The 25,250-nt window shown below is 33.6% G+C and overlaps 2 protein-coding genes across 2 annotated transcripts; both read left to right on the forward strand.

Annotated features, from left to right (window-relative positions):
* The first annotated feature begins 761 nt into the window (after positions 1-761).
* LOC123566027 (uncharacterized) lies at positions 762-14,763 on the forward strand. Its single transcript, XM_053538236.1, has 8 exons — positions 762-950; positions 3,132-4,059; positions 4,573-4,679; positions 6,379-6,420; positions 8,624-8,830; positions 10,428-10,655; positions 11,494-11,601; positions 14,666-14,763. Exons 2-8 carry the CDS (start codon positions 3,140-3,142, stop codon positions 14,761-14,763), a joined length of 1,710 nt encoding a protein of 569 aa, XP_053394211.1. The 5' UTR covers positions 762-950; positions 3,132-3,139.
* A 3,670-nt stretch (positions 14,764-18,433) lies between these two features.
* Positions 18,434-24,046, forward strand: LOC123525799 (uncharacterized). The gene is made up of 5 exons (XM_053543162.1): positions 18,434-18,518; positions 19,553-19,796; positions 20,957-21,106; positions 21,773-21,989; positions 22,402-24,046. Exons 1-5 carry the CDS (start codon positions 18,454-18,456, stop codon positions 22,596-22,598), a joined length of 873 nt encoding a protein of 290 aa, XP_053399137.1. The 5' UTR covers positions 18,434-18,453; the 3' UTR covers positions 22,599-24,046.
* The last annotated feature ends 1,204 nt before the right edge of the window (positions 24,047-25,250 follow it).

Here is a 25,250-nt window from a genome sequence, read left to right on the forward strand (position 1 = left end):
TACCTTGATAAAATCTAGGCTGATTTCGAAAATGGGTCATCTGGGGTCAAAAACTAGGTCACTAGGTCAAATCGAAGAAAAACATTGTGTATGCAATAGAGGATGTATTTTTCAATTGATCTTCGTGAAATTTGGTCAGAGTGATTGCCTTGATGAAAACTAGGTCGGTTTTGAATATGGGTTATCTGAGGTCAAAAACTAGGTCACTAGGTCAAATTAAAGAAAAATCTTGTGTATGCGATAGAGACTGTTTTTTTCAGTTGATATTTATGAAATTTGGTCAGGATGATTGCCTTAATGAAATCTAGGTCGAATTTGAATATGGGTCATCTGAGGTCAAAAACTAGGTCACTTGGTCAAATCAAAGAAAAAACTTCTGTATGTGATAGAGGCTGTATTTTTCAGTTGATCTTCATGAATTTTGGTCAGAATGATTGCCTTGATAAAATCTAGGTCGAGTTTGAACATGGGTCATCTAGGGTCAAAAACTAGGTCATATCTAAGAAAATGCTTGTTTTATCGCAAGAGACCAATTTTTTGGTCCAATCTTAATGAAAATTGGTCAGAATATTTGTTTCCATGAAATCAGTAGGTCAAACATGTTTTACACTGTTATGGAGTGTTTCTTAGGTGAGCGACCTAGGGCCATCTTGGCCCTCTTGTTTAATCAAAAAATGTGTCAGTTTTGTCAACATCTTAACTTCCTGTTTAATATTGAACTGATTGAAGTTGAAGACCTTTCACTAATTAGTGGAAAAACGGTCATAAATCACCAAGTGGGGGGTCTGGTCATAAATCACCAGGTGAGGTCAGCCAATCAGAACAGTAGTTGTTATCTCAGCTGATAAGGCTTTTATGGACTTGAGACTTATGTGCATGCAATAATTTAGTTTAATTAGTAGAGTTTGTGTTACCTGCAGCAGTGCAAGTGGAGCTGGATCTAAATTAAAGTAAGATATTTCAAAGTATTTTGTTTCATTGAGTTACTAAAAGTATATAAGGTGGATAATGATTAATTCTTATTTAAATATCATACAACTTTTTGGCCATTGCATTTGGAAGATTTTAAATTAGCAAAAGAGTATTTAGTTGAGTTTCAGGACAGTTAAAAGTTGTTAAAATTTAAATAGATGTAATTTATATGTCTTATGATACAGTTAATTACAATGTATTTAGCATTTTTCTAATGATTGTGTCATCATTGTATGTTATGTACTGCAAAAATCCACTTCAATAAACATATAAAAAGTAAATAATTTCTCACTCAGAATCCATGTCATTATTTTTTATCAAGTTGTGCATGCTGCAAATTGTTCACAACTGGGTTATTTGAACATGTTATGCTAAAGTTCAAATTTTAACATAGTCTTTGGGTGGAATGAGGTAAGGTTTTTGTACTAAGAAAATCTGAATTTATTGAATAGATTTTTTTGTTTAGGTCACCTTTTCTCAAAAACTGTAAGAGCTGCAGCTTTGAAACTGTGCACACTTAAGTTTATCATCATAAATGTACTATTTTATTAGGCCAAGATTACCATTAACTCGAACCTGCATTTTGCCCATATTAAACTTAGAAATCTGAACTGTATACTCTTTTCTTACATATTTCCAGGAATGCCACCTGTAAGTGGTGCTCTTGTTAAAAAAATTTTTATTATCCCGCACGTTTTAACCACATATATTCTAATGCTCTGATGTACTGCAAAGTTGATGAAAAAAATAATGTACGCATATGATGGTAAAATATTTTAAGTCTCCAGGAAGGCATAATTTATTTTATAATGAAAGTATGATTCATTAAAGTTAAGGATTTCTTCATTGTTGTCTTTAAACCTTCTGTAGACTTACAAAGTCTGTTGAAATCAAATTATCTGTAATAATATTAATTTCTTCATTCTGACATTGATATTTCTCAGAAAAACATTTTCTCTATAGGCTCATCTCTACAAAGTTAGAGACAGAGGCAAGAGATATTGTTACGTATGACATTTTTTCAGAAGGTGGTATCAGAGAGGATTGATTTTATGGCCAAGTGGTTTACATTTAATGACTCGAACGACTGATGCCAGTCTATACCTTCTGCTGTATTTCTTTAATTTGGAAATGAAAGTAATTATCAGAGACCATTTTCTTTTTGTAAACATTGCACTGATGATTCTCAATTGCATATTATAATAGACATTACAATTAAATCCATATATTGAAAGTTTTGTGGTTTAAGAACATTTAAAACTAAATCTAGAAGAATTTCAGACAGGTAGGATCACTTTCATTTTTTCACATTTTTCCAAACTTTAATGGCATCAGTTTAGTTACAGAAAAACATATAACCTTCATTTATGAAAGCAGCGGTCTTAATAAAAATAAATGCGGTTTTGATATTGATTGTAATTTTAAAAGATTTAGTTTACCAAGTCTGTAAATTTACAGAGTGAAAATCTTTATATCTATGGATTATCATCTGGATAGACTGAGGGTTGGGTATTGGTGAACTGTTTATAAATAGTTAACACACAAGATGACCTTGTTTATTTAAAAAAATAATCAAACAGGCTTTTCACTTTTTAAGGTCAAAATAGAATTCTGCTGACCAGTGAAAAAGTTGAGTGTATCATTATAATTTTTTTTTTTCAAATTAAAATATTTGTACTATAACTAAGGAATCATTGTGTGGTGTAAGTAAGTTTTATCATAGCTGATATTTATTTAAGTGTTCAAGAACTGAACTGTACTTGAACTAGTCTTGAGGTGTGCAGTAACAATTCATGTTAAATTGGACACATTTTCAACAACAAACTATTCCTTAAAATGTTACAGTTTCAGTTCAAGAACTTTGTTTTTTAGCTCGACTTTTCGAAGAAAAAGTAGAGCTATTGTACTCGCCCCGGGGTCGGTGTCGACGTTGGCGTCGGGGTCGTTGGTTAAAGTTTTATGATAAAGTCAAATATCTCTGTTACTATCAAAACTATTGACTTGAAACTTAAAATACTTATTAACCATTAAAGTCTACACCAGGGGAAACAATCCCCATAACTCTGGTTTGAATTTTGATAGAATTATGTCCCTTTTTAACTTAGAATTTCAGCTCAAAATTTTGATGTACTTTCACATAATCTTCTGTTTGTTTTCAGACTGAAACATGCAGACGCCAGTCAAATCACCAGTTGGTGAAATAAGACAGACATTTTGGACAAGATCACCAAGTCCATCTAGACCAACAGTAACTTCTCAAAATCAAACTGCAACACCACAGAAGTCCTTTTGGACTAGGTCTCCAAGCCCTACTAGGCCAGGAGTAGTAGAGCATTCCACACCAGGACTTCCAAAGACACCAAAAAAGTCTTTTTGGAATAGAGCACCAAGTCCCACAAATACACCAAAAAGAAGACCCAAAGAGGAGTTAGATTTGCCAGTTAAAAAGGCACAAAGAACTGTTGACAGTTTTACCATTTTTAAAGACAGTGTAAAAAAAGTAGAAATTTGTACAAGATCAGACAATGAGGATGCCATAGCAGCAAAATGTATTGCTAAATATGGACTTGAGTTATATCTTTGTGCTTCAAATGCAGTTAAGCATGTACCAATAATGTTCAAAGATAGGATGAAATACATTTCAAATATAATAAGAGAGGTGAATGGGCAGATGAAAGACAGTGAAATTATTGACTTAATTAATGCTGTCAACTGCATTAAATCAGACATGAGTGTCGGGGGAGAAAATTTCAAGAATGTCCTGTGGAGGACCTCGTTCAAACACAAAGAGCCTTACTTGAACTTTCTTGTGCCACAAGTGTCCCAGTGTTTAGTGAATGAGTGTGGTGGAAACCTCTATCCTGCATACATTTCAAATGTGACCCTGTATAAGTTGACCGGTCCTGAGCCTGGATTAAAGTGTATATTGCGTTGCAGGTCATGTTCATCACGTTACAATATTGATTTCTATACTATTCCCAACATTGGAAGGAAGTTGTACACAGGAGACAAGAGATGTCATCTGAAGAGTTCTTCCTCATGGTCATACTTTTGTCAAGATACATTTGAGTTTATGTGTGAATCTGGGTATGTATAAGTCAGCTAACAGGGTTTTTGTTGCATATAGAACACAGTCCGGAATGTAGCCTCTTCCCAAGTTGATTAGGCCTAAAATATTCTTTTTTTACCAGAAAAGTTACAATGTACAATAATATTTGAGTTTCAACAGTAATATGATGTATCCCGTTTAAGGTTTAAAGTCTCAGGTTTTAAACATAGGCACATTAGGTACATTTTCAGTTTGATTTTGTCAGTTTTGTAACACATATATAAAATTTAGAGCCGTGCCGTGGGAAAACCAACATAGTGGGTTTGCGACCAGCATAGATCCAGACCAGCCTGCGCATCCGCGCAGTCTGGTCAGGATCCACGCTGTTCAAAGCCACTATGTTGGTTTTCTCATGGCACGGCTCAAATAATCATAAAATTTTAAGTTAGCCTTAAATTTTGTTCTCTTCAGCTGTAAACATAGCCTTTAACTTTTCACATGTACTGCCTGAAAGTTTGTAATAGTTGTTAAAAATGCTCCCTTTCTTTCAGAAACCATGCATTTGTGTCACATAAGGCATTCGCAGACATTTACAACAGTGTTTTCAATGAAGAAAGAGACCATGAATTTTACAAGTGGCAGAACTTGTATTCTAAAGGTATAAATTTAAACTCCTCATGTAGTATTCAAACAAATGGTTCCTTTTCAGCCGACATTCACAGAAGGCAGGGCTCTGTCTCATGATAAGTTTTGAGTCCAATAGTTTTACCCAGGTAGTGGAATTAGGTCAAAGTACAATTTATTCAAACAAAGCAAACATTTATTAAGAAGTTTTATTAAAACATTTTCCTTAAAAGAATTTTTCTATATTATAGAATTTATTTTTTTAGTGAAAATGCTATCAGAATAGAGATTTTCATTTAGATTCTCATTCCGATTACTTGAGCAAGGGCAAATATTTTTTTCTAATCAATCGAGATCTAGCCAAAAATCACGCACTTCATGATATCTTTATTACTTTGCACATTTTCTAAAGAGATTCTATATTCTGAAGTTTTAAAAATCAGGATTTATTCAGTCAGAGTTTATTCAAATTCTGCATTATTGAAAAAGATAGAAAACATTCAGATTGTACATTAAAAATTCAAATTCGTCTTTACAGGTTCTTTAGTATGAAATGTTAGCTATGTGAGGACTGAGGTAACGTTTCTTAAAGGCAATGATTCTACCGAGGTGCCTGTACATGATGAAGTAATGCATTTAAGGGGCTCCTAGGGTCTTCCTCCACCATTAAAAGCTGGAAAGTTACCATATAATCTAAAATGTTTCGGTGCCACATAAAACCAAACAAAACAAACAAACAAAAACAAGGATTTTGACTAAATTATGGCCACTTTTAACTACAAATCATTGTTTAGTTTTTTCGTACCAGTCCATATTTTGTGTAATCTGTTTGACTTGCGGAATTGAAATTTTTGTTTACTACAGCAGCCGCGCTGCCTGTATCTGTGTGCAATGATACATAACTCTGTCAACTATTTTTGCAGTATTATAGTCCTTTTTGGACTTTGAAATTGGTCCAGTTTTTGCACAAGTCCATGTTTTGTCAAAACTATATGACATTTTGCTTTGAAACTTTGAACACTTGTTAATTGTCATGATCTCCATCTGTATGAAAGAGTACTTAATAACTTTTTAGCTCGACTATTTGAAGAATTCGTACAATCTCTGTCCTACTTTCCATGTTGTTTGCATCACACATTGGCAAAACTTCAGCACTTCAAATAATATACTCTTCTTTTAATAAAAATAAATAGCAATACAGACAGTGAATAATGCAATTGCAATTTTTACTTCATTTTCTTTTTGTGGAACATATTATATTTATACTGAAGTTGAAATTTTAGAATTTTTTGGATATTGATCATTTATAATTGATTAGCGCTTTCCCTGCTAAATTTCTGTAATGAACTTGTCTATCTTTCAATTTGGACAATAACTATTAACTGTTAAAATTTGTACCAAAAGGAAACAGACTAAATGGCGAACATTGCAGATCATGATCAGACTGCACATCCTTGATCATGATCCACACTGGTTGCAAAGGCAGAATCATTTGTGTCGAACATGGTAAGAGTTAAAGCCTAATAGGGAGAACACTCTTAATTATTTCTCAGTTCCCACTATCTCCCTTCATCCACCCTAGACACTCAGCATGTGAACTGTCCAGCATGTAGATACCAGATGTTAATTTATATTACTGTCTTGAATTGAAATGATTTTGAGTATATTAATTTGTCACTTTCTGATAGTTAAGATATTTAATAAAGATAATTACATATATTGTATATTTACAGGGCCTGGTCGCAATGATGTGGCTACTGAATCAGATGACCAAGGTAAGACAATATTTTAGTCTCTTTTTTTATTGCATGAGCACAACGTTATTGTTTGTTTCAGGTTTAATGCCGTTTTTAGCTCGACTTTTCGAAGAAAAAGTAGAGCTATTGTACTCGCCCCGGTGTCAGCGTTGGTTAAAGTTTTTGATAAAGTCATATATCTCTGTTACTATCAAAGCTATTGACTTGAAACTTAAAATAGTTATTTACTATCAAAGTCTACACCAGGAGACACTATCACCATAACTCTGATTTGAATTTTGACAGAATTATGCCCCCTTGTAACTTTTAATTTTTGGTTAAAGTTTTTGATCAAGTCAAATATCTCTGTTACTATCAAAGCTTTTGACTTGAAACTTAAAATACTTGTTTACCATCAAAGTCTACCACTGGAGAAACAGTCTACATAACTCTTTTTGAATTTTGACAGAATTATGCCCCTTCTTAACTTAGAATTTTTTGTTAAAATTTTTGATAAAGTCAAATATCTCTGTTACTATTAAAGCTTTTGACTTGAAACTCAAAAGAGTTATTTACTATCAAAATCTACACCAGGAGACATAATTCCCATAACTCTGGTTTGAATTTTGACAGAATTATGCCCCTTTTTAACTTAGAATTTTTGGTTAAAGTTTTTGATCAAGTCAAATATCTCTGTTACTATCAAAGCTTTTGACTTGAAACTTAAAATACTTGTTAACCATCAAAGTCTACACCAGGAGAAACAGTCCACATAACTCTTATTTGAATTTTGACAGAATTATGCCCCTTTTTAACTTAGATTTTTTTGTTAATTTTTTTGATATAGTCAAATATGTCTGTTACTATTAAAGCTTTTGACTTGAAACTCAAAATAGTTATTTACTATCAAAGTCTACACCAGGAGACACAATTCCCATAACTCTGACTTGAATTTTGACAGAGTTATGTCCCTTTTTAACTTGGCAAAGCTCTAATTCGGAGTCAAGCACTGAGAAAAGTCGTGCGCGCTGTCTTACAGGTAGCTTTTGTTCAATTGAGTATTTTATTTACATAACAGTGGGCAGTTAACCCAATGGACAATACAGGATTTTGTACCAAGTAACTGCCTATGTAACTGCCAACTTCCCCACATGTATCAGAGGTGGAGGAAGAATGATTTCAGATGCAAAGTCTTTAATCATCACAGAGAATGTATGCCTCACCCTGTGCTCAAATTTATGACCCACAATCCAAAGATCTTTACTCTCCCTGTTGAGCTATGCAGACGGCCTGGATCACGATGTGCTGTTGCGCATGCTTGAGCATCTGTCCTTTATCTATTATTTTTATAAATGATATCTACAAATGGATTTTAATGAACCACAAATGATCTCTTGGTTGTTTCTTTCTAAATAGTTTAAGTAGTTTCAGTTCATTGAACATATGAGTCATTATGATTAGAAATAGGTTTTCAGCTATCAAACTTGAAAAGTCCTCTTCTCTGAAGAGATAGTAGCTAGAGCCTTAATATTTGGCTTGTGATATCAGGGTTTGACTCTCTACCATAACTGTTCAAATTATTGCCCCAAGGATCTAAAATGGCAATGCCAGAGTGTAACATGTATATACTTAATGCTTATACAAAAAACTGTGAAAGTTTCAAGTTCTGAAGCCATCAGGCTGGATACTGGATATTAAATGATATGTAATATTAGGGATTAACTCTATAATTAATGTTATAATTTTTGCCCTAGAGTAAAAAAGGCCATGCCCGTTTGAGGCATGTATTTACTGTAAGCTTATGTATAAGAAACTTTGAAAATCTCTGAATCAATAAAAGCTAGCTCCTTGATATTTTGCATGTGATATCAGGATTTTACAGTCTACTGTACCGGTAGTTGTTTCAAAAGAACAATTGCTCTTAAGTTCAAAAATGCACATGCCTAGTGTGCGACATGTATACGATATTGTCAATGAATGACTGAGTTTTTGAAATGATGGAAGCCCTATTTATAGGCGGTATTATTTAAAGGATGTGAAACAGACATGACCAATTTGTTTCACTTTGAACTTATTTGATATTGCAGTTTTCCAAACTGGAATAGAAGTTTGAATGACTAAGTTGTAACAGTTTACTTAATGGTCTGCATTATTGATAACCAATGTATCCTTTCCTTCCATGATGTGATGTATGAATCATTTTCAGTGACAGTTCCCAACACACAAGTTTTGTTTATTGCAGACTTCCTGTATAGCTGTATGTCTGGGAAGATGGCCATTAATGCCTTCATCACAGGAGAACTGGAAAATGAATTGGTTGAGAGAAATCTAACTGAAAAAGTTACACTAACAAAGACTCATACAAAAGAAATGGTTTTAAAAGAGATAGATGATCTGCGTGTGAAGGAGTTGTACCAGCATGAATGTTCAAATTTGTGTGAAAGTAAAGGTAATCAATTATATCAGTTGATATAGAGTGGTGGAACATATGCTTGCGGTATCTCGATTAATACGCTGTCTGCAGAAGCACAGATGAAAATATTTTATCATGCTATGTTCTGCACCGACCAGTGATCATATGCCTTTACAACAAATGTAGCGATAGCCGTGCATGCGGCTTATGTGACTTATACCGGAGTCAATACATTTTACGCGATCTGTTTTCGTTGGAAAAATCTCAGACAAAATACGTCAAAATCACATAGCAGAAGATAGTATATTAGAAATCATGCATTACATTTAGATTTAAAATATAATTAAGAGCAACTCTGATAAAAAGAATTGAATGTGTAAAATCCGGTGATGAATTATAATGAAGTTTCATGAATCCCCACACTCCAACTTTCAAGTTTGACACATAGCGCAAAATGGCGGTATTTTATAAATATTTCAGTAAATTTCTGTTTTTGAATTAGTTTGATAAAAACAGAATCATTATTCTTTTAAAATGAAGTTAAAAGAGTTAATTATTATTAAAAAAAAAAGAATTATATAAAACAAAACAGTTTACTGCCGAAATATCTGTAAGAGAAATATACACATAGAGGCACATACTATTAAAATGTCATGCTCATTTCTTTTGATTTTCACAAAATAAATGTGTAGTGTTCTTAATTTCATACTCGCATATACTAGTTTGTTCTTTTATAACCTTTTTATTATTTTTCTTGGCTTTAGTTTAATAAATGTAACATATTACCAGCATAGGTCCCCTTCAGAGTGAAATTTCAATTTTTTGCGTATGCCGTGTCGATAGCTCACAAGACCACTAAGTCGCATGATGACGCACATCAACAACATGTTTCTATAAAAGGAGGATAACTTTATGCTTTTGCATAGGCAATCAAAATTGCAAGGTTCTCTTGCTTCTTAAATAGATTATATATGTACAAAATACCGCGAGCATAGGTTCCACCACTCTAGTACACAAACTTGTCAATAATGAAGTATATGTTTCTAACATGCAATCATCATCATATGGTTTGCCTAAAAAGATCATTTTTAACTTCAATCAGCTTCTGATGAGGATTGTCATGTCAGATTTGAGAGACAAACATTTAGCACTCAAAATATGTTATATCCAAACCTTTCTGTAATTTTCCCCTGAAGTGACATTAGAAAATTATATTATAAATTTCTCCTTAGTTTATAAGTATGCTGTGCTTTTCCCATAAACTGGTGCGGTGTCCTTCCTATCTTAGTGAAAATATACATAACTTAAGTAGATCTGTACATATATCTAGTTACTTAGAATTTTAGGTTTGTTCTGAGGCATTTTCTCTTTATGTCTGTTATTCTTAACAGGTTTGAGTGCATTTTAGTCCCCTACTTACAAGAAGATCATTTGCGTCTGAATAAATACTGATATTTTTGGCTGTAAAAACACCAGAGATATTTCAATGTAATATTTCAGTAATTCATTGGAACACCTGTAATAGATCTATATCTTTGAATTTCAGAAAGTTCATGCTCAATATTAGATGTATTCAAATTTACCAACAATACCCTTACATGCGTAGGTTTGTTGAAAAATATATTAATTTCAGGTTGCAAAAACTTGCGAGTTATTGATGCCTGCTGGAAATTGAACATGTTCCATTGTATGATGGCAGTCCCACAAAAAGCTGATGGCTATCCACTGTTGTCTCTTCCTAATGTATGTATCAGAGAACCCATGCCAGGATCAGTATTTTGCAGAGATCACCATGAACTTCTAACCAGACATAATATTCCAGTGAAGAAAGACAACTTTCTTAAACATGTTGGCTGTACAGGTGAATTATACATTGATTTCTTGCTTCATATTGCAGTTTTTCGGCATGGGTTTTTAATACAGCTGGGGATCATACACTTTATGAAAAATGTGTCATGAATATTGAAATTGAGAACCTTTTTACTTTTTCAAACAACAGGTAGAGCTATTGCACTTGCCAAAGGTTGTCGTCACTGTTGGTTACTGTCAAATATCACTGTTACTATCAACTCCTTTGATTTGAAACTTAAAATTGTTCTTTACTATCAAAGTCTAAACCTGGAAAATGATCCCCATTAGTCAGTCCAGTTTGAATTTTGACAGAGTTATGCCTCTTTTTAAATATGAATTTCTTTTGTTAAAGTTTTTGGTAAAGTCAAATACTAGTAGTATCTCTGTTACTATCAAAGCCTTTGACCTGAAACTTAAACAAAAATTGCTTCTGAAAACCATAATAAATTATTATCTTTTAAGCGAAATGTTTTCAGACAGCGCATAATATTTCTTGCAGCAAAGTCATGTGGTGTATTACATATCATTGTGATTATTTCAGAAGTAAAATTTAGTTGTTCTCATTCAATACAATTTGTAAACATACTGTAAACTAGAAATTGTGCACAGGCAACAGTTGTCTGGATTTCTTAAATAACTTAGAGTTTTTCACCCTTGAATTGTTTTGAAAATTTTATACCCCAGCATGAACCTAGCAGCCAATTAATAAAACTTGATTTTTTAAAGTATTAAGGATGAAACTTTTATCACATTCACCAGGAATACCTATTCACTGAATATAATTGTTTTGAAAATTTAGGTATTCCTACATGTAAAGCTGTAATGTTTTTTTTTTCTTGTTTCAACAGCTACAGATACCAACAAGGCAGTTGAGGAAAAGGTATTGCACTTTGCAAATGACCTTTTATCAAAAGATCCCACAGCTGATGTAGGCTTAGCGGCTGTAGAGTATCAAGGTAAGTAGGCATAGTATAAATAGTAAAAAGCTAATAATAAGACTTTTAACATCGGTAATTGTATAGGCTATAGGTCTGGCTACTACTGTTTCTTTAACAGACATAATTTTTACTTTTCTGTTGGGCGAGTCAATGAATTCAAAGGTCAAGGTAACCCTTTGAGATCAAAGTCCAATTGGGTTTCTTCATGTGTGGTCTATAACTGCCATCCATCACAGTGTTTTAATTAATTTTTTGCACAACATATATCATGCACAAACACTCGGAAGCCTTGCTCAAAGATGATATCGTGAAGAAGTCAATAGGGAAATTTACAATTTACCCAGATATCACATATATATGACTTCCATTCAAATGAAGCTGTATGGGGTGGAGTGCGGTTTGGGGAGGTAATGCACTTCTCAGAAAATTTTCATTAGCTTGACTATCCGAAGAATAAGTAGAGCTATCCTACTCGCCACAATGTCTGCAATACTTGGTTAAACTTTTCGTACCATTCCACATTTTGACATAATATAATTATTGAGATAAAGCTTTAAAACTTTCAAACTTGGTGTTACATCACCATGTCAAGTTTATGCAAAAGTACATTTTTAGCTCTACTATTGGGAGAATAGGGGGCTATTCTTTTCGCCCCAGTGTCAGCGTTGGTGTAACCTTTCTTGGTTAAACTTTTTCTGCAACCTTTGTTTTTCTGTCATTTGTTAACATGTATAAGTTATAATGAATCTGTATTTTGCATACATTTATATAAAACGTTAATGAGCGCAAAAACTGGATAACTGACATTTTTTTCAAAAATCATTTTTAGCTCAAATTTGAAAAAAAAGTATAGGTGTTGCACTCGTGACGGCATCACCATTGGTTAAAGTTTCTGATAAAGTCAAATATCTCTGTTACTATCAAAGCTATTGACTTGAAACTTAAAATAGTTATTAACTATCAAAGTTTACACCAGGAGAAACAATCCCCATAACTCTGATTTGAATTTTGACATAATTATGCCCCTTTTTATGCCCCCCTTTGAAAAAGGAGGGGTATATTGTTTTGCAGATGTCGGTCGGTCGGTCGGTCGGTCGGTCGTAATGTAGACCTATCCGTTTCCGGATGATAACTCAAGAACGCTTGGGCCTAGGATCATGAAAGTTGATAGGGAGGTTGGTCATCACCAGTAGATGACCCCTATTGATTTTGAGGTCTGTATGTCAAAGGTCAAGGTCACAGTGACCCTGAATAGTAAAACGGTTTCCGGATGATAACTCAAGAACACTTGGGCCTAGGATCATGAAAGTTGATAGGGAGGTTGGTCATGACCAGCAGGTGACCCCTATTGATTTTGAGGTCAGTATGTCAAAGGTCAAGGTCACAGTGACCAGGAACAGTAAAATGGTTTCCAGGCAATAACTCAAGAACACTTGGGCCTAGTGTCAGGAAAATTGATAGTTAGGTTGGCCATGACCAGCAGATGACCCCTATTGATTTTGAGGTCAGTATGTTAAAGGTCAAGGTCACAGTGACCCTGAACAGTAAAACAGTTTCCGGATGATAACTCAAGAACGCTTAGGCCTAGGATCACGAAAGTTGATAGGGAGGTTGGTCATGACCAGCAGGTGACCCCTATTGATTTTGAGATCATTAGGTCAAAGGTCAAGGTCACATTGGCCAGGAACAGTTAAATGGTTTCTGATCTTCTTGTCCAAAACCATAGGGCCTAGGGCTTTGATATTTGGTATGTAGCAAAATCTAGTGGTCCTCTACCAAGATTGTTCAGATTATTTCCCTGGGTCAAATATGGCCCCACCCCTAGGGTCACATGGTTTATATAGCCTTATATAGGAAAAACTTTAAAAAAACCTCTTGTCCAAAACCACAGGCCTTGGGCTTTGATATTTTGTATATGACATCATCTAGTGATCCTCTACTAAGATTATTCAAATTATTCCCCAAGGGTCAAATATGGCTCCGCCCTGTGGGTCACATGGTTTACATATACTTATTTACAGTGTGCATATAATTTCTGTTCCTTGTGCAATTACTAAATGCATCAAGGGGGGCATTTCGTGTTCGACGAGCTCTTGTTAACTAAGAATTTTTTGTTAAATTTGTTGATAAAGTCAAATATCTCTGTTACTATTAAAACTTTTGACTTGAAACTCAAAGTTGTTATTTACTATCGAAGTCTACATCAGATGACACAATTTTCATAACTCTGATTTGAATTTTGACAGAATTATGCCCCTTTTTAACTTAGAATTTTTTATTAGTTTTTAATAAAGTCAAATATCTCTGTTACTATCAAAGCTTTTGGCTTGAAACTTAAAATACTTATTTATCATCAAAGTCTACACCAGGAAAAACAATCCCCATAACTCTTATTTGAATTTTGACAGAATTATGCCCCTTTTTAACTTGGAATTTTTTGTTAAAATTTTTGATAAACCTGCTATCTGCAAACCAATTTTTAATAAGAGCAAAAACAGGACTAGTGAACTTGTTCCTGCAGCTATGATTTGTTAAAAGGCAATATAACAGATAGGCAAACAAAATAGTAAATTTTCAGTTTTATTATAATCTTAACATTAAGTGAGTTTGAACACCAATCAGTATTGCTTAATGATCTTAGATTGATTTTTTTCTCAAAATATTTTTGTTATACTTATGTTATTCAAAGCTAACAAGCGCCTTGTACTAATTTGCCTAAGTACACGAAATAGCTAAATGCAAATCTCTGTGATTTAGGGGATAGTAACAAACTTCTCTAAGGAAAAATGTTGAAAAAAATGGTTTTTATTTTTCATATACATTAATTATATGATTGATACCTAAAAGATATATTAGCCCAAAGGCACAAAGCCAGCCCAAACCGGATATTTTTTGTATTTTAAACACCAAATCCTACATTATTCTGACTTTTAAGAGAAACTCATTTCTGTCATTAATAAAAGTTTCACAAGATAATTGTTTCACTGGAGGAAAGTTTGTATTTTAAATGAATATTTTTTTTGGTAAACAAAGAAAAAATCAAAACAATGAAGGGTGCTTGTGAATCTGTTCTGTTTGACAGTGAGACGTCTACAGCTATGGCCAGTTCTTGATGACACAAAGTCAGTAGATTATTTTTCAATGACAACAAATGACAAAGTTCTTAATTTACAGTTCTAAAGTTAATGAAATTTTACACAAAGTTTTTTAATCAGTTCATCACTGTCTGTCTAGTCTGTGTGTCTGAGAACTATTCTTAAGAAGAGCTGTTTGTATGACAGCTAAAGCTCTACTATTCGAATTGTTGTCCCAGAAGCAGAAATATTATCACTGATGTTAAAATATCTACAGAGTTTCATTCTACTCACCCTGGCGTCGGTGTCGGCATCACACCTTGGTTAAGTTTTTGCATGCAAGTACATACAGCTATTACTAAAAGGCATATAGATTTGAAACTTATTTTCATTTTCTAGATCAATTAGCAACCTCACTGGGTGAAGTTCCACATGTATTTTGGGCAAATTATGCCCCCATTTTGGACTTAGAAAATCCTGGTTAAAGTTTTACATGCAAGTTACTATCTCCAAAACTAATGCAGATATTGAATTGAAACTTCACATGTGTCTTTGGGGTTATAATATAGCTGATAGCACCAAGTCCAATAACTCTGACCTTCATTTTAGCCACATTATGCCCCCTTTGGACTTAGAAAATCCTGGTTAAAGTTTTGCTTGCAAGTACATACAGCTATTACTTAAAGGCATATATATTTTCTAGATCATTACCAACCTTTTTGGGTTAAGACCCATAACTCTGACATGTATATTTGGTAAATTATGCCACCTTTTGGACTTCTGACACCAGTTTTACATACAAGTAACTATCTCCAAAACTAATGCAGATATTGAATTGAAACTTCACATGTGCCTTCTTGGTTATAAAAATAGTTGATAGCATCAAGGCCCATAACTCTGATATGCATTTTGGTCAAATTACATCCCCCTTTTGAACTTAAAACTTGATATTTAACATTTTGGGTAATATTTTCCAGCTTCTGGAACAATATTTCGAATAGTTGAGCTTGGCTGTCTTACGGACAGCTCTTGTTTTTTTTCCAGCTGATCAGTTCTGTTATTTTTTAAGTATGATAATAATTAACAGTAAATGCTATTGACTTTTGTGTTGCAGAAAGGTATTTAGTTTGTAACTGTAATTTCCTATCAACTGAAATCCTCTCAAAATTGGTAAAATGATTGCTTATATTTTGACAAAGCTCACTGTCTTTGCCGTTTGCCAGCTGCTAAAAGGGCAAATATTAAAGACTCAGTTTAAGTAAATTTCACTGGTACCACCAGTTATTAAGTTAATACTCTAAGAAACACGTCAGAGAAATTTGGATAGCTTTGACTTATTAAATTGTTGGCAAAATTAGATAAACCAGGTACACTGGAGGTTATTAATAAAACCCGGCCCAGCCCAGACCGGCCCAAACACTACACTGGACATGTTATTGTACAAAATTGTTCCAGTTCATGTAATCTAGCGGGGAAGAGAATAGGGGTGAACTTAAACTGCGTAGCTATAGCTGCTGCTGTTGTAGGGAAGTGGTAGAGTGTCTGTCTTAGGTGTGAGAGGTCCTGGGTTTGAGTCCCGGTCAGAGTTTAAATATTTGCATTTTGCTTTCCGCATGTTTTTGCTGTTATTAGACTGTTCCAGATGTTCTATATTTTTAGTGAACAGTATCATGGATCATTATTGAACAATCCAGATCACAGCTGATCTGTTAAATGCACCCAAATAGAAAATATTCAATATATTATGTCCCTTTGATGTTTCTGCTTTCCATGTTCAAGTAGAGTTACATTCTCTTGATCACAATTTTCTTTTACATGAAAATCTTAAATGCTCATAACTCTACGCTTCTGGTTAAAATATTGTCAGTATATCTATGCTTTGAAAAAATTTGGTACTATCTCTACCAATTGTAACTGAATGTAGGAAAGTGAAACACACCCCACTATACAACATAGTATCTTTAATCATGCAGATGCTCTCCGACCACACTGGTTATGAGTGTCAATTTTGATATTTACTCTTTTTATTATCTATTAAAAGCATATACAAAGCTTTTTTTTGAGCTAGGTTGTGCAGTTATGCATTAGGGAAGTGCACATAGCTACTTTTTGCACACACAAAAATGATAAAAGAATAACTGAAATAGCTAACTTAAAACAGTCACACCCCTGACTGGTATAAATTCATGTATTTTCAACTGTTGGAAAATTATACATTATAAAATGAACACAAATTAATGTAGTAGTTTTTTGGCTCTCCTGAAAAATTATGAAAATGTCAGTTATCTAGTTTTTGCGCCCACATGATGAAAAGCTGTTAAAAAACTAAGCACTTTAGAATTACTGCTGTTCTGAATTTTTCTCATGATTATTTACAAATACATCATTTGAAACATTTAGGTATCAGTAAACATATTCATAATTTAACATTTTAATGTGACTGAAAAGCTTTTCATCTTACAATCTGGTTCTTTTTCACCAGCAGCAAAAATTTCCTTTTACCCTTTACATATATAGTTTAGTCAATTAAAGTATCCACAACAATTTTGTTACTTGTTACAGGTGTTCCTTGACAAAGCCAGAGATGTACTGTCTAACAACTTCGCTCCAGCATTGCTAGCATGGACCTCAATGCTAATGATGTTTAGGTACTCTTGGACAATGAAACATATCCGTCACTTCAATCTGCCAATGTTGTTTGGGGTTCCCAGTGTTGGGAAAACGCTAGTGGCTACATGTGGCGCTTGGCTAACTGGATGCCAGGAGACACAGATCTCTTCAAGGTAACTGAGCTAATATTTTGCAGAACTTTATATTTCATCAGTGTATTGTCAGCTGCATTTGTGCTATATGAACAACAACCACAGCTGCAAACCCAGGATTATATAATGATATTTATCACATTGTTGACGTCGCTGAGTGTAATAAAGCCATTACTTAAAAAAATGAGTATCATTTAGGTAAAGTCATTGTTTTAAAGGTAAGATAATTAGATATGTAACATATCTTAAAATACATGTACTGTTGAAAAACAGCCTTAAATACAAAACAAACAGACACTCATGAAGGTACATAGGGTGTTCACTCAGTGTAATATATGTTGCACTAAAACAAACAAATTTATATATATTACGTTTTATTAGTACTTGCATCAGGTAATATGCAGATAACCTGTCCTAATGAACTTTTGTCTGTAAAGAGAAATTATTTTATCCTGCCAAGATGGTTACAACTATTTTTAACCATAGTCATTTTAATCCTTTTGAAATTTTTCTTTAGTAATCACACAGTCTCCGCAACACAAATTTCAAAACATTCTTTTGATAGATGTGTGTGTATAAAAGTTATATAAGTCAAGCTTATATTTTGTCAAAAGATGTGACAGTCCCATATTTAACACAAATTGTTTTGATGTGGATGAAGTCGGCTTCTAAGAACTACATACATGTAAATGAATTCTTTCGAACTCAACACACAGAGACATCATAAAATGACCATTTCGTAACAAGGTATCATATCTCTGACTTTTTCTGTTGTCAACTTTTGCAAAGCTTTTATGTGTATTAGACAATTGTGTGAAGTTGTTAGCAGACTGCAGCCCATGATTTACTAGAACATTATTTACTAACTTCAAATCATAGAAGATAATTGATTTTCTCCAGATGCACCTTACCCTCCTCATACAGAGGCTTAATCATCATCCATGCCTTCATCTGGGACGACCCTACCAATCCAGAAGAAGTCGGATAACCGCTGTTGATCTTGGCAATGTGCAGTGAGAGGGAAACTGACTGAAATGCCGCAGGTCCCACTTACCGGTTGTCTGGTGACAGCCAATTTTGATCTCACTTCAGTTGCAAGGTTAGATCTTTATTATTTGTTATTTTTATTATTTGTTTTTAGTTGTATGGCAGAAATTCCAGAAAAAGTTTATTACCAACATTCATTTCAAAATTACATGAAAAATGTAAAAAGAAAATTTCTGGATGTTTTACAGACAACATGAATGTTTGGTTTGAAAAGAAAATGTTTGCTACCTGTATCCCAACCTACCCATACTTTGCCTGATCCTAAATTCTTTTATGGAGAAATTTTCTTCAACTATTTCAACAAATAAAGTGCAAAACTGCATATTATGACTTAAACATGGTATACACTGATACTATGAAGGCATAACCTCCTTACTTGTCTATTGTATTAATTGTTCATATGTAAAAGTCACATTTATTGAAAGAATTTTTTAGGCCTTAAAGGTATACTAGACCCAAATTTCATATTTGAAAACATTAAAAAAAATACTACCAGTAGTCTATGTAAACATAGATTAAACATTTTTGTGTATTAACACTGCTATGAATTTTGTTAAAAAAATAGTACCACTGTATACATGTACAGCTGAAAACAGTATAAATGTAGAATACCATAAAAAAAACTGGAAGTTTTTTTACACAGTCAGCTGTTACTGCATGACTGTTACTGCATGACATTTGGTTATGAATTTAGCTAAATATAGACAATTTATTTATATATTTGGTGAAGTTAAATATAATTGATGCATTTGAAGTAAATATCTGAATAAAAGATATTTCAATGAAAGATGAGCTGTATACATCTTTAAATGAATAAGTAGTAAAAACTGACTGATGCTCAGAATATTTGTTTAATCTTAGTTTTAAGAACACATTTTTATAAACTATTAACAATTATAATGTTGGTAAGTAAATGCTCATATGTCTGCCTGACTGCGCAAAAAAAAACTTAATTACTGTAAGATTTAATACAGGACTGGTGCTTTTTGGACATAAAAAAGCGTTTGTAATATTTTCACTTGTTTGACATATTCATGATCACAACTGTTGTTATTTGGTACAATATGTTAAGTATGTCTTATACAGGTATAGCAGCAGGCTCTGCATCTTGAAGATGAACCCAAAAGTTGGCCCAAAACAACCAAGGGTAGCGAGTGAATTAGAGGCCCTAGCAGTGTCTGCGTCAGCTGCGTTGCCCATTTTATTACAGACTGTGTACACAATGACACCAGGGGAGATACACGCAACCACACGAACATTAATGGACACCGTGCCATGTGACCTCCGTGTGGTGGAAGGTCTGTCAGTGCCACTGACAGCCGCGAAGAAGGTACTTTGGAATAAATATGATCCAAGCGGTTTTCCAATTGTATCACTATTATCTGATAAGATAATTGTTAGTCACAATAAATATGTAAAAGCATCAAACATTGATGTGGTGTAATCAAAATAAATATAGTGAATATTGAAAATAGTAATTTTGACTGTTGTGTAACAATGGAAATGGTTAATCTCAGCTGTCACTTGTTCCTGGATCACTTCTGAACGTTTATGGTGCATGTGGTGCACTTGTAAGATAGTCTAGTTCAGATGTAATGTTTGTGATCATATACCTTTTTTAAGGTTTTAGACCCTTAATAGAGTACTGCCTTTTTGAAGAGATTTCAATTTCTACCATGAACCGATTTTGACTGAGAAGTTCAGGGGGCGTTGGTTCAAGCCCGACTGGGACCAATTTTTTCCCCTTATTTTACTTTTTGTAGTAAGTTTTTAATTGTTACAATATTTATAATTCATTTATTATACAGAAGTAGAAAATTTTTATTTGATAAGCGATATCTTGCTGTTTAAATTGAATTTAGAAGGGGTAGAGTGAAATCTTTAAAAATACTGAGTAACATGCAGTAAAAGTTCTCTATTTTGCCTTCATTCTTAAGATTATCTATTGTGGAAGAAATGTAGGTTGGTTTTACTTCTGCCCCAATGTTATTTTTGAATGCTAATGATGTTTAGGTACTCATTTTTGAATGAAGTGAGCAAAATTCAAAACAGACCTTGATTTTTAACGTTGGAGTATGAATTCTGTCTCATTCATCTGTTTACTTGAGGCACCCCCAGAGAAACGATATTGACAGTTTTATTTTGTGTTTTACCAATAGTTTGGTGTTTCTTTTATTGAAATAACGGAAAAAGGAATTCTGCAAACGTTTTGGATAGGGCCATCACTTTGAAATTTGTCTCTACTTGAGCTTGAGGAAATATCACGAATTATACAAATTGACAAAAAACAGCACAGTAAAAGTTGTTTAAAAATTGCAACACAGTGCAAAACACAGTTATCTTTAAGAATATAATAATGCCAGTGCAAATGCCAATATTTAAACCTAACTTTTTGGGGTCCAATACCTTAAAACCAGTACTTTCGTATACAAACATGTTGATAATTATAGGTTCACAGATTCTATGTTCAATGGTACATTTTAATTTCAGTTACTTGAGAGAGCAGGAAGATCTGAATTACTTCCGGATGTACAAGTGTACCTGGAGCAAGTTCTGTTTCCGTACATCAGTGATACCATGCCTGGTAGTGACAGTGTGCCCAACATTATTATAGAGAAGATGTTAAACTATGAGGACCAGGTAAGCAAGAGATGAATATGGGGAACTAAGCTGGACTACAAACAAAATGGAATTGGGGGTTGAGAGAGTGGGGGCAAGACATGGAAGTTAATTTCACTTGCAACCTGTTTAATATGTGTACTGGGTATAAATTCTTTCAATCTTGAATGAAAAAATATGTAAAATAATATACAATTATTGCCTTTTGGTGAGGTCGATATGTGGATTTATCGACCTGATAAAAGCGATAACGACCGAGGTCTATAAATTATCATATTGACCATGTAAAAGGCAACAATTGTTGTATTATTAAATCCAGACTACTAATAAGTATAAACATTACATACAAATTTGGTCATTTTTTGTGGTAAATTGTGTATTACGTCGTATTGTTTTGACGTCAAACCGTGTTGACATCACAGTTGGCGGTCAATATGTGTTTTTGGCTGTGCCTTCGAGTCAACTTTTTATCATTGATCATGTGACTACATCTAGACCAATGGATAGGACTATAAATTTAGATTTAGTAATAATGGTTGATGTTAGAAGTAACCCCCTTAGAAGTAACATAATGAAAGAGCTTTTTTGTGAGCTAAAACTGCTTCTCTTAAAATTTTGATTTATATCTGTCAATGGATTTCCTTGTTTATGTACAATGACATAACATGTACATACATTACTTTTCAGATCTTCCAGAACACTGACTTGAAAGGCGATGAGATCAGGGTCATCAGGTCATTCCTCGTGGAAGTCTGTGGAGTGAACGACTCCCTACTTGCCAGGCTTAGAAAAGAAAGATTTGGACAACCTTCTAAAGTGGTCAGAATGAAGGGATCGTTAGTTAGGGCCACTGTACTTGATTTCAGTAGCTTGAGAGAGGACCTCAAAAACACAATTACAACTTGTAAGTTAAACATGTTTAAAGAAAATTTAAAATGATTTAATAAGTGTATTTAAGATAGATAAGCACAGTAACCTATCAATCAGATTAAGTAAACATTTCTGCTGAGGATGTACACCTGTAATTTCAGAGAAAAATGTTGAGAATCCAGGAACACTGAATATCATTTGTATTTGGTGATATACATATATAATAAAAAAACTGCATATGAAAAAAGGCTTGCAAATTGATACTTAATAGAATTGAATGCCTGTTATTTCTGTCTATGTACATGTATTTATTTAAAATAGAAAAAATGTTCAAAACAGATTTAAAATGTTTTTACAGGGTTGGAAATGATTAAGACTAAATAAATTCATACAACTGTGAGACTAAACGTTGTCATTTATGAGATGTCATGAATTGTTTTTTCCAGTGATGTCCAGGGAAGGTGTTGAAGAGGTGGTAGAGGAAGCTGGTACAAACATTGCAGGAGATGAAAATATAGTCACTGAAGCTGCCACGGCTGCAGTCACTCCAGAGTTACAAATTCAGAGAAGGGTATACAGACGGCATATGCCAACTTCACGATCTAACCTGAGACAGACACGCAGCAGAAGCAGGAGAAATTAGTGTGTGTTTTATGTTAAACCAAAATTAAGACAAATATAAGATATGATTCGATAAAATGATTGACAATAGTAATCTGGCCAGCGGAATAACAGTGTGAAAAAAACCAAAATGACTAGGATAATTTGACTTAAAAGTTTATTTGCTGTTGTTATAAATTTATCATAATACAGAACAGAGTGAAAAAATAACATCTGCATTTGTATCTGACATGGACTCATGGGTAATTCATATCAGTACTGTGCCGTTTCCTTGTTTTTTTTCATTTTTTAGCTCCACTACTTGGAGAATAGGGGTGCCCAGCAGTGATGTTGAAGTGAGCTTTCTGGGTTAAAGTTTTTTGGGAACCTTTGTTTTGCTAAGTTACAATTGCTTATATCTTACAGAGTTTTCATGTTAACATTGTTCAGCATGTGACAAAATGTGCAGGGGCTGAACCCCATTACCTCTTAGGTCAAGGTAACCAAGGTGTTATACTTTGGTTATTTTTTAAGATTACCTTTGTTTTTCTGTTTTATCTTTTTTACTATTGCCTAAATTTTACTGTAACTTCAGATAAAAATTGTAAAGCATACAAAGAAAGTATGTGCTTGTCAAGATTACTAAGGTGTTATACTTTGGTCATTTTTAAAGTTTTTGGCAATGTTTATCTGTCATATCTTTGTTACTATTGCTTATATCTTTCTGTCACTTCACCAAAAACATTGTCCAGCATACACAGTATGTGCAGTGGCTATGCCCATTATACCCAAAGTAAAGGTCATCAAGTTGTTTGGAATTATTTTCATTTTGAATTTTTTTCAAAAATGTTTCTAGACAAATTTTATACTTTAAAAGATTATGACTTGAAATTGGAAATATTACTTTAAAATCATCATTTGCATTATTGCCCTTTCATAGTTTTTTTTGGTAATCTTTGTCTTCTGAAAATAACTTATGGTATCAGATAATGACTTGAGACTTAAAATATGCTTCTATCATTATCTTCTGCAATTGCAATTACTCTGAATTTGTATTTTTGACCAAATTATGCCCCTTTCATACTTAATTGTTTTGACAGGCTTCGTTTTTTCTGGACATAACTTTAGTACTATAAAAGATAATGACTTCAAAATACATCTTTGTTATCATCATCAGACTTTGTGTTTTGCACATAACTTTGGTATAGGTCTCTTATTGAGACAAACTCATTTATTGTCAAATTAACAAATAGTGGAGTGTGCCAATCTGACTAAAGTACTTGATCTTCTAAACGAAGATCTGAGAACGACCCATTCACATTCGTCTTCTGTATATTTTGGATTTCCATTATTGCTATTTTTATGTTATCCAATCAGGCGACTTGTTCGATTGTCAAAGAGTAAGAAAAATATGCAGTTATTCCAGGACTCGAACCCGGGACCCCTCGCTTACAAAGCAAGTGGCCTACCGACTGAGCTAACCGGCTATCTGATACATTAAGACATAAGAATTGTAAATATCAAAAGTCAATGCTAGAGGTAGATTTGCAAGATGTTGTAAGCTAGGCTCTGATTGGCTAGTGAAAGGGCCGTCAGAACGAGGCAATGAATAGGTCGTTTTCAGATCCTATGCGTAGCGTAATAGGAGATGTACTTTAGTCAGATTGTGGAGTGTGCTGTCTTACGCACAGTTCTTGTTCAAATTAGTTAATTATAAAAAGTCCTTATCAATTTATATTTGTTACTGTAATTTTAAGTAATTCTATATTTTTGTTTCATATAAGTTAATTGAACAATTTGACATTTCTTGCTGTTAAAGATTGTTAAAGTACTTATTTGAAAAAAGCCCATTTTTTTTAATTGGCAAAATAACAGTCTCTCACTAGGTTCATCAAAGTTAGGTTCTGTAAATAAAAATGTATAAAAAATTTCCACTGTTTCGCTTGTTTCGAAGAACCCTGAGGCTGAACCACACACGGTCTTCTATGCACACAAGCTTTCCCATTTGTTTTTACCTGCAATAGATTTATCTTGTTTCCAGATATGTAATTTTTGTTTAAGTTTTATCTTTGCTGTAATTTTTGAATGTTCATATGCTAATATAATAGAATAAAAAGAAGGACAGCATTCATTTTATCTCATTTCTGTCTTAATTTGGAGAATACAGTACACAAGACAAAATGGAAAAAATGGTATTAGGCACAGTTTTGCAGTAACATAGCAACTGTTCCACTTTACAGCTAGTACCTAGATACTTCAGTTCACACATCAGCTATTGGAAGTCTCGCCATTCATATGTGCTCAGGGTTGTGTACAAGGATATAACATGGATGTTACTTGTGTCTGAGGAAAGGCGTCGAATTGTAGTCAAAAATTTTACGCATGTCTCTTCCCCCCACCCCCCTTGCACAATTTTTAGCTCACCTGTCACGAAGTGACAAGGTAAGCTTTTGTGACTGCTTGATGTCCGTTGTGAGTCAACATTTTGTTTAAAAAATCTTCAGAACCATTGGGCAGATTTACACCAAACTTCACAGGAATGATGCTTGGATGGCCCCTTTTCAAAAGTGCCAAACGAATTTAATTCCGTGCAGAACACTGGTTGCCATGGCAACCGAAAGGAAAAACTTTGAAAATCCCTTGTCAGAAACTGTTAGCCGGATTTAAAAAATATTTTGTAGAAATGATCTCTTGG

The sequence above is a fragment of the Mercenaria mercenaria genome, chromosome 1 (genome assembly GCF_021730395.1).
Source record: "Mercenaria mercenaria strain notata chromosome 1, MADL_Memer_1, whole genome shotgun sequence".
Lineage (NCBI taxonomy): Eukaryota > Metazoa > Mollusca > Bivalvia > Venerida > Veneridae > Mercenaria > Mercenaria mercenaria.

Coding starts and splice junctions, on each gene's coding strand:
- LOC123566027 (XM_053538236.1), top strand. CDS start 3,140: ATGCAGACGCCAGTCAAATCACCAGTTGGTGAAATAAGACAGACATTT. Junction 4,680..6,378: donor GCAGAACTTGTATTCTAAAG/GTATAAATTTAA, acceptor GTATATTTACAG/GGCCTGGTCGCAATGATGTG. Junction 8,831..10,427: donor AAATTTGTGTGAAAGTAAAG/GTAATCAATTAT, acceptor TATTAATTTCAG/GTTGCAAAAACTTGCGAGTT.
- LOC123525799 (XM_053543162.1), top strand. CDS start 18,454: ATGCCGCAGGTCCCACTTACCGGTTGTCTGGTGACAGCCAATTTTGAT. Junction 18,519..19,552: donor GATCTCACTTCAGTTGCAAG/GTTAGATCTTTA, acceptor TGTCTTATACAG/GTATAGCAGCAGGCTCTGCA. Junction 19,797..20,956: donor CACTGACAGCCGCGAAGAAG/GTACTTTGGAAT, acceptor TTTTAATTTCAG/TTACTTGAGAGAGCAGGAAG.